Genomic DNA, 13,893 nt, shown 5'->3' with positions numbered 1-13,893 from the left:
AAATCATTTCTTATGACATGCTTTATTGAGGAAATGTTTTGATGCGCTTTAAATTTGAGAAACTTTGTTTTGCACTTGCTACTCTAACAAGTATAGTCAACAAGATTTTATAAGCCATGTGAGAATTTCAAAAATATCCATATATTTTTTTCAAGTAATTCACTACATCAATTGTTGATTTTGTTTCTCTTGATAATTAGGACTTCAAGAATGTCAACTCCAAAAATAAATTGTTCTCATTAATATCAGAACAATAACTATGTGTTAGACAATATGTATTTGTATTGGTCCAATTACACTACTATTCAATAAATTTAGGGAATAAAAAAGGTTTTTTTTTTGTTTATATTGGGCAAAGAAAAAATAATTTATATTGAAAAAAATTTATCAAGAGACCTAGAAATAATAAATTTCATAAATATATTTATCAATAAGCACATAAATAATAAAAAAAGTTTATACTAGGCAATAGGCCTAGAAAAAATAATTTCGTGTGTTATGGATGAAAAAACTCCAAGAATAATAATTTTATATTGGATACATATACACTTTTATATAATATATATATATTTTTAAAATTATGGGCCCAGAAAAAAAATGGGCTCAAGTCAGACGACCCTTCTATCTCCAAATAAGAACGGCCATGCTTTTTATCGAACCCTGACGACATGAAAACTAATTGGGTGTTAGTAAAAATAAACGATATCATATCACTTAATAATATATAGATGTCAATGTATATAATCAAAGTTTAAAAACCAAGTCAAAGAAAGACAAAACTTATTAAGAATTAATTCATAAAAGGAAATTTATTAACTAGAAATTATGTCTTTTATTCCAAGACATATTTTCTTTTTAATCTGGTGCGTCTTTCTTGATCCTACGAGCAGGCACGAGAATAGAATAAATTTGTCGAACCAAAAAACGATATTATTTCATGTAGGACACATTAAAGTTATAAATTAGTTGGGAAAAAAAAATTTTGGTCCAATAATTTGTATTTTTGTATTGGTACACGAACGTTTAGTTTTCGGTTATTTTGGTCCAACTACTGATGTGACAACGAAAAATGCTGATATGACATCGAAAAATGATGATGTGACACCTAAAAATGTTGACGTGGGAAAATGATGATGTGGCACCTAAAAATGCTGACGTGTCTAGCGCCACGTCAGCAACTGAACCAAAATCACTAAAATTTAAAAATTTGTGTATCAAAACCAAAATTTAAAAAGTTAATTGACCAAAACAAAAAAATGGATAACTTATTAGACAAAAAAAAAAAACATTTCCCCGATTAATTGCTATGATAGGGTCATCTATACCTGAAAGCTTGGAAAAACAAACATATAAGAAGATGTTTGACTGAACTTATAAGCTGTTTTGAAGCTTATTAGTTCTTAAATTTTGTTTGGTAAAAATTTTTTCAAACAACGTATAAGCTATCAAAATAAGATGTTCGACGGCTTATAAGTGTTTCCTTATTTTTTTGAAAAAAAAAAATATTATTTTAACATTTTATTTTTCTAAAATATCATCGAATATTTTCGTAAATCTCCTTCGTATCCTCCACAAATTAACTATTAATTTTGACAATAAAGAAATATTATAATATCAAATATATGAATATCTTTTTAATTATTAAAAATAAATTTATAAAAACACTTTTTTAAAATAAAAAAAAAAAATCCAAACAACTTATAAGCTCTTTTTTTTAACAAGCCTATCCACAAGCCCTATAAAATACCTCTTGTCAGAAGGCAAATTACTAACTTGAAAATCATCGTTTCCATAGCTAAGTTGCGTCTTCCGTATTTCGTTTGCTGAAACCCACACAGAATCCTCACACTCATCCAACCCAATTGTGGTAAGTGTCATGCTTTCTCCCAACCCGGACGGTATCTCCACTAAGCTGTAGCACCATCGAATGATGAGGCGCTGGAGGCTTGGAAAGTGGTCAGACTCGGCTCTCCAATGCTCCAACTCCAAACTTTCAAGTACCAAAACTTTTAGTTGACAGAACTCGTCTTCATTTGGTTTCCACTCCGTCCCTACGCATGCATTATCCTTCAGTTTGAGAACTTCAAGATTGGGTAACGAGCCTATAATTCCCAGTTCAAGCCAAGGAATTCTAACCCGACATAAAGTTAAAGTTTTAAGCGATGCTGGAAAATGAACGGTGAACTTCGACTTTACCGAGCAACTTGGGTCTGGAAATACACATATCTTCAATGCTTTGAGCTGATGGAAGTTGCCAAGATTCTCAAGTTGGTAGCACGACCATTCGTTTTCTATCAAACGGCGAGGATCATAGTAAACGTCGATATTCTTGATGTTTGGAATCCTCCGCAACATTTCCTCTGTAAACTCAAAATTCCATAACCCTGAGAGAGTCTGGAGGTCTTCTAGAAGTACATGTTTTCTGTAAATGTCGAATTTGGCAGCTGTAGGATCAAGAAAATTAGCTCCGTAACACCTCACATACCTTAAATGTGACATGATCCAGATTTCCACAGGCAAGTAATTTTTCCCCAATATACCCAAACCTGGAACCATAATTAAGGTTTGGAGATTCCACAGCTTAGTTATTGAAGCTGGTATATCCCCATCACAACACAAAGCCATGTAGCGTAGATTCAAAAGCTCCATAACTTGACATGGAAATTGAGAAAATGCTACTTCGATAGCATGTAGTACCCTAAGAAGTTTGAATCTTAAGAACAAATCTGGGGAAGGTGGCCATATTCCCAAAGAAACAAGCGAGCGAACATATGAAGTGGATGACATGGAGTCAATATTAAACCGACTGTGCTCAAACAGTACATCAACTCGAATGCTTAGACGACGCTCACTTGCTGTACTTGTTGAAAGTAGATGCGCAGGACTTCCTATTATTTTAAGGAACTTCTCATGCTTTGCTTCTTCTATGCAGAAGTCGAATAAGACGTCATGGATCTTGAAAGCTTTGATTTTGCCTTCGGAGTTGTTCTGAGACTTCAAAATCAGGCTTCTATCAAGGAGGTCTTCCACACACCTCTCTGCCGACTCTTCTAAGCTTCGACCATGAGCTTGTCCCAGAAATCCCTCAGCAACCCACATCATGGTGAGTTTGGAAACACTAATCTCATGATTTCTGGGAAAAATTCCTGTGTACAGGAAGCATGCCTTCAAATATTGAGGCAAGTAGTTGTAGCTTAGTCTTAGCATAGCCGAGCATCGGTCGTCACTTGAAAACACAAACGAAGTCACATTTTCAGCAACGGATCGCCACACCTCTTGTGTCATCTCTAACTTCGAGAGGAATCCTCCAATTACCAGAACAGAGAGGGGAAGTCCCCCACAATTTTGTGCAATTGTCTTTCCGATTTCTTGTAAATCGAGAGGGCAAGGTTCATCACCAAAAACTTTAGCACGTAGCAACTCCCAACTACGATCATTATTCAGTAAAGAAATTTGATGAAGAGCCCCAGAAGGACTAGCATACGCAGCCACATCGGCTATCCGAGTGGTCAACATGATTCGGCTTCCAGTTTGGTCATCTGGAAACATCCTTTTCAGGTCATCCCAGGCCTTAATATCCCAAATATCATCTATTACGATGAGGTACCTTCGACCCTTCAAGTTTTGGTACACATCAAGTCCTAATTGATTACCCTTAGGTGATTTATTCATCGAGTCTAGTATCCTTGACATGATATCTCTTATGTTATTGATTGAGATACAGTGACCCAAGCACGAATGTCAAAGTGATGTACAACATATGGATCATTATAAGCATGAGTTGCTAATGTACTCTTACCGATACCTCCCATCCCGACAATCGAGATGAACTCGAGTGCAGATGAATCCCCTGTAAGTTGATCCACAATCTGCATCAAGTACTCATCAAATCCCACCATTAAGTTTTTTGTAGAACTCCATGAATCCTTGCGTAAAGCATTCGGAGGTTCTTCGCGTGTCTTTATCTCCTTTTCCTTAGAGGAAAGTCTTATTTGTTTGATATTCTCCAACCCCATTTGTTCATTAATCTCTGCGGCCACCTCTCCAACTATGGAATCAACTTGCTTCATCATAGGCTCAATCTCCATTTGCCAAATCATTTCCTCTGAATTACACAGATTGTTCAAATGGAGATCCATGGAATCTTCTGCTTCATAAGCTGCATCTCTGATTCTTCTTTCAAGAAAAGTTGCGTTTTCGTTGCTTGCATGGGAGGGATGTTCTTCCAAGAACCGCTGCAAGAATTCAAGTTTTTCATGGAAGGATTCGATATGTTTCTTCTCACGAGGTCTGATGAATATATAAGGGTGAAGGAGGATTTGCTCAAGAGTTAGCTCAAGTGAGATTATAGCAGCATGAGCCATCTCAAAATCTTCTTTTAGTTACATACATACCAGGATTAAAATGCATGGAGTTAAGCTTGGTTCTATGGTTCAAGCTTCAATACACAACACAATTCAATGTGTTATATGATATTAATTGGTTTGGACATTAATTATTGTATTTTAGGTAGGCATGCATGATTAAAATAATGGCAGTAATGGAGTATGATTCTGACAAAATGAATATAAAATTTGCCTCAAAAGGAGTTGTCATTTGTTTCGTACACTTTTATGGAATCGTTCAACGTTCACAATTAGGCAGCTACTTTTTCAATCGAAGGAGGAGACTGCTTGGAAAACCCCTTGTGTTTTCTAGCATCGAGTAAAATAGTTCACTTCAATTTAGAGTTTTATTAGTTCATGAAGATAGTATTTAGGAGAGCTTTTAAAGAGCATTACTCAGCTTTTCACAAAATTTTGTTAAGAAAAAGCTGAAAATTGATTCTTAGAAATTTTTCCAAATACTACATCAGTTTCTTAAATTGATTTCGGTACAATAATTTTTAATGGCCGTTTTGGTGAGCATAAGCCTTCTGATAAAAATCTTCTTTCAGTAACACACCAGGATATAAATGGAGTTTATAAGCTTGGTTGGAAGATTCAAGCTTCAATACAATAGATTTCAAAAATATATTGTAACACTAAAGAAAGAAATTGCCCGCACACAATCGACGGGACTTAAGCATGGACTCGAGACGTGCTTGTCTCGAGCAAAAAAACTAACCAAATCAACCTAAATAAATTAGGAAACTAACCCGCAGTCAGCGGGAATCGAACCTGAGGCCTATTGGTCTCAGGACCTCAGTCTTGACCACTAGGCCAAGACCTCATTGGCGTAAATTATGATTTTAATTGGTTAGGAAATTATTGAATTTAGGTAGACATGCAATTTAGGTAGACATGATTAAAATAATCGCAATAATTGAGTGTGATTCTGACAAAATTAAATGAACATAAAATTGGCTTGAAAACAATTTGCCATTTGTCTCATTCACTTTAGATGGGAAATTGCTCATCGTTCACACTTCAGCAGCCTATTTTTTAATCAAAGGAGAAGTCTGCCAAATTGAACTTATTAGAAAACCATTGTGTTTTAGTTCTTCGTTCTCTCATTTACCATCCAAAATTTAGAGAGTGGTGGTTTGATATATTGTTATTTGTGGGGCAATATTTTTCTCCTTTTATCAAGAAAGAAATCGTTTGTTTTATTTTTATTTATCGGTGGAGGTTGTAACATATTAGGTAGTGTTTGGGCGCTTCTCAATTTTTTTTTAATAAAATTTTAAAAAATTTGTTAAGAAAAAGCTGAAAAGTACTTCCTAAAATATCTCCCAAACACTACCTAAATATTACAATAAAAATCTTTTTACAAAAGTCATCAAAAAAAATTCAACAACTTCTTACAAAAGTTAAACGATCTGGAAAAACCCAGATCATATTCCACAAGTATCACGCGCACGGATTTGTGCAAACACCTCAAAGAATTTATTACAATAAGGAGATTTCAACAAGTTTCCGTACGACGTTAGCTTATTTGATAGCTCAATTTTCAGTGTACCGTAACACGATTGCATCGTCTATACGAACAATATCATACCTGTTAGCTAGAAATAATCCATCTCAACATCGCTTCTTGCAAGCCATGCTTCGTGGAACCTACAAAGCAGGCGAAATTATATAGAATTCATTCGTTATTAAATTTAGAAAATGATATATAAGGTAGCACACACGAATCTATCTCACCTGAAAATTGCAAGGGAAAGAGACGGACGACACTTAATTTTAGGATCCACATTAATAACTCGAAAATCATCATTTCCGTAGCTCAGTTGCTTCTCCAGTATCTCATTTGCTGAAGCCAACACAGATGCTTTACACATACACAACCCGATTGTGGTAAGCGTCGCGCTTTCTCCCATCCCAGATGGTATCTCCACCAATTCATGACACCATCGGATAATGAGGCGCTGGAGGCTTGGAAAGTGGTTGGAATCAGCTTTCCAATGCTTCAAGTCCAGTTCTTCCAGTACCAAAACTTTTAGTTCACGGAACTCGTTTTCATTTGGTTCCCACTCTGTCCCTACACAAGCGAGATCCTTCAGTTTGAGAACTTCGAGATTGGGTAATGAACCTACGATTGCCAAATCATGCCATGCTATTTTAACCCCACCCAGAGTTAAAGTCTTGAGCGACCGCGGAAACTGAAACCTGAATTTTGAACGATATTTCAAGTTCACATATCGTGTTAGTTCTGGAATTACGCATATCTTCAATGCTTCGAGTTGATTTAGGTTGCCAAGATTCTCGAGTTGGTAGTCCGACCATTCATTTCCTATCAAGCTGCTCAAATCATATAAAACACTGATTTTCTTGATGTTCGGAATGCTCCGCAACATTTCCTTGCTGAATTCCAAATTCCATAGCCCTGATAGAGTCTGCAGGTTTTCAAGAAATATATGTTTTTTGACAAAGTCGAATTTAGCAGCGGTCGGACAGAGCAGTTGAGTTCCTTCACACCTCACATGCCTTAAATGTGTCATGATCCAGATTTCTGCTGGTAAGTCACTAATCTTTTGATAACAACTTCGGAAAATAATTAAGGTTTGGAGATTCCATAATTTTGTTATTGATGCAGGTATATCCCCATCACAAAGCAAAGCCATGTAGCGTAAATTCACAAGCTCCAAAACTTGAGGTGGAAAGTAACCAAACCATACTTGAGAAGCATCCAGTACCTTAAGAAGTTTGAATCTTAAGAACAAATTGAAGTAAATATAGCTTTGATCCACAGAAACGAAGGTGCGAACGTAGGAATTGGTAGATGATATGGAGTCAAAATGAAACGGACTATGCACCAACTTTTCTACTCGAAGAATGCTTATACGGCGCTCACTTGCTAAAATTGTCGGAAATAGATCGGTAGGGCTCTCTGTTATTTGAAGAAACTTCTCGTGCTTTGCTTCTTTTACACAGAAGTCTAACAAGAGATCATGGATCCTGAAAGCCCTGATTTTTCCTTCTGAGTTCTTAGACCTTAAAATTAGACTTCTGTCAAGGAGTTCTTCCACACATCTCTCTGCGACCTCTTCTGCGACTTGGCCATGAACTTGTCTCAGAAAACCCTCAGCAACCCACATCTTTACGAGTTTGGAAACGCGGATCTCATGACCTTTTGGGAAAATTGCCATATAAAGGAAGCAAGCCTTCAAATATCTAGGTAAATAGTTGTAGCTTAATCTTAGTATCTCTGAGCATTGATCGTCACCTGAAAACATGAGTGAAGTTACATTGTCGGCCACGGATTGCCACACCATTGGCGTTTTCAATACCTTCGAGAGTAATCCACCAATGACCACAATTGAAAGGGGAAGTCCTTGACAATTTTTTGCGACTGTCTTCCCAATTTCTTGTAAATTAGAAGGACAAGGTTCATCACCAAAAACCTTAGCACACAGTAGCTCCCAACTATGAACAATACTTAGTAAAGAAATTTGATGAAGAGTCCCAGAAGGACTAGCATACGCAGCCACATTGGCAATCCGAGTAGTCAACATGATTCGGCTTCCAGTTTCGTCATCTGGAAACATCCTTTTCAATTCATCAAAGACCCTAATATCCCAAATATCATCGATGATGATGAGGTACCTTCGACCCTTCAAGTTTTGGTACACATCAAGTCCTAGTTGAGCACTCTTAGGCAATATATTCATCGAGGCCAGCATGCTTGACATGATATCTCTTATACTATATGATTGAGATACAGTGACCCAAATGTGAACGTCAAATTGATGTACAACATATGGATCATGATAAGCATGAGTTGCCAAAGTAGTCTTACCGATGCCTCCCATCCCAACAATCGAGATGACCTCGAGTGCAGATGATTGCCCTATGAGTTGATCCTTAATATGCATCAAGTACTCGCCAAATCCTACCATTAAGTTCTTGGTAGAACTTGATGAATCCTCACGCAAAGCATTCGGAGGTTCTTCACAGGTCTTTATCTCAGCTTCCTTTAAGGAACATTTTACAGTTTTGATCTCCAACTCCATGTGTTCCTTAATCTCAGTCACCTCTCCAATTAAGGAATCAACTTGCTTCATCATAGGCTCGATTTCCATTTGCCAAATCATTTCCTCCGTACACAGATTGCTTAAATGGAGATCCATGGTATCTTCTGCTTCATATGCCGCATCTCGAATTCTTCTTTCCAGAAATGTTACTTTTTCATTGCTTGCATGGGATGGATGTTCTTCCAAAAACCCCTGCAAGAGTTCTAGTTTATCATGGAAGGATTCAATATGTTTCTTCTCACGAGGTCTGAAAAATATACAAGGGTGAAGGAGGATTTGCTGAAGAGTTAGCTTAAGAGAATTTATAGCAGCATAAGCCATCTCAAGAGCTTCTTTCAGTTACATACCAGGATACAAATGGAAGTCTGGTTGTAAGATTTAAGCTTCAATGCAATAAAAGCATAAGTTGCTATCATGTTGTGAGTAGTTTTCCACGTTCAATGTGAATAAATGGAAAATTGTTCATCGTTCACACTTAAGCAGCCACATTTTTTATTCAAACGAGAAGACTTTGAATATTAACTTTGAAAACACATTTAGTGTTTTAGCTCCTAACGTTTCATTCCCTCATTTTACCATCCAAAGTTTAGAGAGTTGTAACAAATAAAATGTTTTAGTATTATCTTTTTCATCTTGTACATGATTTTTAAGGATATTCCTTAAAATCCTGGTTACACCTCTCCGGATATAGAATATAGAAATCCAACTTTAGCCCGCCTGAATATAGAATTGATATTCCTCTTAGTTATACAAATTAGTCAAGAAAATCAGATTACAAGCGATTCCAAATACCTATCCTCTATTTTTCACTCTTGGGAGAAAATGATTCAACCAGTAATTCTATCTAACGCAAATATTGGAGCAAAATTAGCGTGTTAAATGCTTCTTAGAGAACATTCGACAGGATGAAGGCTCAACGATTTTCCCGAAAATTCAATATCATGGAGAAGAAAAACCATCATATTTTCTTACCTTCATGTAAAAATGGATTTCGTGCAGAAATCACAAAATGGAATTACATAGCCATCAGCCCAAAAATTTTAAAGCAGCAGAAAATATTTACTATTATTAAGAGGATACTCAAACTAAATTTTGTAAACAGATAAATGAGACATCAAAATCATCACTGCTACTGTGTGACATAGGCCAGAAAGTCGGGATGTTCTAAATTTCCGAGTACTAGAGCACAATAACAGAAAGTTCCATGGAGAAAATGTCGACAAGCTTCTGACAAAGGGACAAACAACAAACTTTTGCAAGCTGCACACCATTTTGTTTCCCAAATGAATTACAAAACAGAAAAAATACATCCCTACATGATTTTGTCATATATATATGACTTTTAATGTCTGACAAATAAAAAAAGGAAAAAAAACTCACAGCATACAGATATATTAGCATCTACTTCACATGGGTGCCCTGGATGGAGTACCGGAACAGGAGGATAGTTTCTTCGAGTGGGACGACACATATAATGGCACGTTCTTTGTCCATATTTGTTATGTTATTCTGGCATGGAGATTGCGAGCATGTCAAGGGCAGCGAAGGCATAGGCGGTGGGCATGAAGAACGCGAGCATGTCATACGTGCTACATTGCACCCAGTAGTTCATCGATCCTACACGCAAGCAAAATTATAGAATGAATTCGTTAAATTTAGAAAATGGTATTTTTTTTGGAGAGGGAAATCTTGCATATTTATTAAGAAATAACAATGTCTGCTAATACAAGATTGACCAACCAAAGCGGAAAATTCCCTTGTTCCCACTGGACTGGAGAACGGGAAGAAAATGGTATTTCAAGTAGGAGTACACATGAATCTATCCCACCTTATTCGGGCCAATTGAACAACCATTAATTTCTTAGAAAAAAAAGAGGAACTTATAAAAGTTTTCGAAACGGTACAATAATATCTAGCAACTTGAATTTATTATTTTAGTGAACCAAAAAAAAAAGCAAATTAGTCGCTAGCATTATTATTTATACTGGTCATACCTGACAAGTGGACGTTCACTAAGTGGAAGTCTCTTATATTTAGGATAGGAATAAATAACTTGGAAGCCATCATTTCCATAACTCAGTTGCTTCTCCAGTATTTCATTTGCCGAAGCCCTGGCAGAAGCTTTACACTTATACAAGCCAATTGTGGTAAGCGTCGAGCTTTCTCCGAATTCAGATGGTATCTTCACCAAGCTGTTGCACATTCGGATAATGAGGCGCTCGAGGCTTGGAAAGTGGCTACAATCAGCTTCCCAATGCTTCAACTCCAATCTTTCAAGTACCAAAACTTTTAGTTCACAGAACTGCTCTTCATTTGGTTCCCACTTTGTCCCTAAGCAAGCATGATCAATCAGTTCGAGAACCTCAAGATTCGGTAATGAACCTATGATTGCCAAATCATGCCATGGAATTCCAACACCACACAAAGTTAACGTTTTAAGCGACGGTGGAAACAGAAAATTAAATGTTGAGGTCGAATTCATTGATGGAGTTACACGTATCTTCAATGCTTTTAGATGATGCTGATTGCCACGATTCTGGAATTGGTAGTACGAATTCAGAGATGGAGTTACACTTATCTTCAATGCTTTTAGATGATGCAGATTGCCAAGATTCTGGAATTGGTAGTACGACCATCCTTTTTCCAGCACGCAGAGTTGATCATATACAACATCGATTTTCTTGATGTTCGGAATGCTCTGCAACATTTCCTTGGTGAATCTCAAATTCAGTAACCCTGACAGAGTTTGAAGGTCTTTAAGAACTATACGTTTTCTGTGAGGATCGAAGTTGGCAGCGCTTGGGTCTAGCAAATTATATCCATCAACCCTTACATGCCTTAAAGAAACCATCATCCACATTTCCACAGGTAAGTGATTGTTTCTATATCCAAAGAAATGTCTATAAATAATTAAGGTTTGGAGATTCCATAGCTTTGTTATTGATGCAGGCACTTCTACTCCATCATAAACGAAAGCGATGTAGCGTAAATTCAGAAGCTCCAAAACTTGTGGTGGAAATTCAAGAAACTTTACTTTAACGGCATCTAGTACACTAAGAAGTTTGAATCTTAAGAACAAATTTGAGGAAAGAGAGCATTGTCCTACACATACAACGGTGCGAACATAAGAAGTAGATGACATGGAGTCGAAATTATACCGACCATTCACCAACTTTTCCTCTCGATGAATGCTTACACGACGCTCACTTGCTGAACTTGTTGGAAATAGAAAGGCGGCACTTTCTGCTATTTGTAGGAACTTCTCATCCTTTGCTTCTTTTATGCAGAAATCGAGCAAGAGATCATGGATCCTGAAAACTTTGATTTTGCCTTCAGAGTTCTTCTTAGACATTAAGATTAGGCTTCTATCAACAAGATCTGCCAGACACCTCTCTCCCACCTCTTCCAGGTTTTGACCGTGATCTGGTCTCAGAAAACCTTCAGCAACCCACATCTTGATGAGTTTGGAAACAGGGATCTCATGACTTTTTGGAAACACTCCCATGTAAAGGAAACACGCCTTCAAGTATTGAGGTAAATAGTTGTAGCTTAATCTTAGTATGTTCGAGCATCGATCATCACTTGCAACCACAAAAGAAGTTACATTTTCAGCAATGGGCTGCCACGCCATTAGTGTTTTCTCTACCTTCGAGAGTAATCCACCGATTACCGCAACTGAAAGGGGAAGTCCCCCACAATTGTGTGCAGTTGTCTTTCCAATTTTTTGTAAATTGAGAGGGCAAGGTTCTTCGCCGAAAACTTTAGCACAAAGTAGCTTCCAACTTTGATCATCATTTAGAGGAGAAATCTGATGAAGAGTCCCAGAAGGGCTAACACACACAGCCAAATCGGCAATCCGAGTGGTCAACATGATTCGGCTCCCAGTTTTGTCATCTGGAAACATCATTTTCAAGCCATCCCAGGCCTTAATATCCCAAATATCATCTATCATGATGAGGTACCTTCGACCCTTCAAGTTTTGGTACACATCAAGTCCCAATCGATCACCCTTGGGAAATTTATTCATCGAGGCTAGCATACCTGATAGAATATCTCTGATATTGTACGATTGAGATACAGTGACCCAAACACGAATGTCAAAATGATTTACAACACATGGATCATTATAAACATTTGTTGCCAAAGTAGTTTTACCGATACCTCCCATCCCTACAATCGAGATGACCCCGAGAGTAGATGATTGTCCCATAAGTTGATCCTTAACCCGCATCAGGTCATGGTTGAATCCCACCACTAAATTCTTTGTATCACTCGAAACAAGGTGTGATGGATCCTTACGCAAAGCATCAGTCTTTATCTCCTCTTTCATGAAGGAACCTGTTCCTTGTTTGATCTCCATTTGTTCCTTGATGTTTATAACCTCTCTAATTATGGAATCAACTTTCGCAATCAGCTTGAAACAAACAATCGTATCATTCCGAAAAGCATCAAGAAGACGCCAATACTTTGGATCGAGTAGATTCTTCAAATGGAGATCCATGAAATCTTGTGCTTCATAAGCTGCATCTCTGATTCTTCTTTCTAGAGAGGTAACTTTATCGTTGGTTTTATGGGATGGGTACTCTTCCAAGAAGTGCTGCAAGAATTCGAGCTTTTGATGAAAGGATTCAATATGTTTGTTGTCACAAGGTATGGAATATCTATGAGGATGTAGGAGGATTTGCTCAAGTGTTTGCTTAAGGGAGATTACAGCAGCATAGGCCATCGACCCTAATTTTCTCTAAGTATGAGACAAATGAAAGCCTGATCCTGAGATTTAACATTGAACTCAATCAAAGCCACCTTTATCGGCAAATAACATGAAAAAAAAATAAAAAGAACAGAAGGCCTGTCTGCCACTTTATATATGTCCAATATGAGAAAGTATAATTTGTTGACCATCTCCATTTTTCTCTGATTTTCTAGCCTGTATATTTTCTTTTTGTTAACTTAAGCATCATAATGATTGTACCGAAAAATCTTGTGATATCCCGCTAATGTGTGTTTTATTTGAGTGAGTGCAGATTCAGATATTTAAAAGGAGTAAAAATGAATTTGGTACAAAAACTATTGCTTAAATATCAAATTGATACATCAACTTTTGTTAATGGCTTAATTGATACATGTCCACTTCATGTTGACCAAATTATGATGAACAAAAGAGTATAATAGTTGACCGACGATTTCGGTTGGGAAAATTCTAGCAAGTATAATAGGTCAAGTTATAACATAGTTGGACTGAGTGTAAGTCGATCCCACAGAGACTATTGTTTAAATACTAAGATATAAATTATACAATTTAATCTAGACTAAATTAAATGAAGTATTTTATGAATTAACTAATAATTAAAATAAAATAAATTATTCTAAAGCAGAAATTTTAATTAAATTAAAACGCATAGTAAATTCGAGAAAAATTCAAATTTCAAAAAAATGAT

At 36.7% G+C, this 13,893-nt stretch overlaps 3 protein-coding genes across 4 annotated transcripts; all 3 read right to left on the bottom strand.

Moving 5' to 3' along the window:
- Positions 1-439: 439 nt before the first annotated feature.
- On the bottom strand, positions 440-3,698 carry LOC140860138 (putative late blight resistance protein homolog R1A-10). The gene is made up of 2 exons (XM_073262965.1): positions 1,748-3,698; positions 440-660 (listed from the first exon to the last, which is right to left on the bottom strand). The coding sequence occupies exons 1-2, from the start codon at positions 3,691-3,693 to the stop codon at positions 651-653; spliced, it is 1,956 nt and encodes a 651-aa protein (XP_073119066.1). The 5' UTR covers positions 3,694-3,698; the 3' UTR covers positions 440-650.
- Positions 3,699-3,717: 19 nt separating this feature from the next.
- LOC140860136 (putative late blight resistance protein homolog R1A-10) lies at positions 3,718-9,969 on the bottom strand. 2 transcript variants are annotated; one of them, XM_073262964.1, is made up of 3 exons: positions 9,836-9,969; positions 6,126-8,647; positions 3,718-6,038 (listed from the first exon to the last, which is right to left on the bottom strand). In XM_073262964.1, the coding sequence occupies exons 1-3, from the start codon at positions 9,854-9,856 to the stop codon at positions 5,987-5,989; spliced, it is 2,595 nt and encodes an 864-aa protein (XP_073119065.1). In that variant the 5' UTR covers positions 9,857-9,969; the 3' UTR covers positions 3,718-5,986. The 2 variants fall into 2 exon arrangements, with proteins under 2 accessions (XP_073119065.1, XP_073119064.1); XM_073262963.1 differs by lacking the exon at positions 9,836-9,969 and having other exon boundaries at positions 6,126-8,849.
- LOC140860135 (putative late blight resistance protein homolog R1A-3) lies at positions 9,934-13,346 on the bottom strand. Its single transcript, XM_073262962.1, has 2 exons — positions 10,450-13,346; positions 9,934-10,072 (listed from the first exon to the last, which is right to left on the bottom strand). Exons 1-2 carry the CDS (start codon positions 13,179-13,181, stop codon positions 10,045-10,047), a joined length of 2,760 nt encoding a protein of 919 aa, XP_073119063.1. The 5' UTR covers positions 13,182-13,346; the 3' UTR covers positions 9,934-10,044.
- Positions 13,347-13,893: the final 547 nt, after the last annotated feature.

This window comes from Henckelia pumila, chromosome 4 (genome assembly GCF_033568475.1).
Source record: "Henckelia pumila isolate YLH828 chromosome 4, ASM3356847v2, whole genome shotgun sequence".
In the NCBI taxonomy this organism is placed as follows: Eukaryota; Viridiplantae; Streptophyta; class Magnoliopsida; order Lamiales; family Gesneriaceae; genus Henckelia; species Henckelia pumila.
The sequence above is the reverse complement of the archived record's forward strand: the minus strand, read 5'-3'. Positions and strand labels throughout refer to the sequence as shown.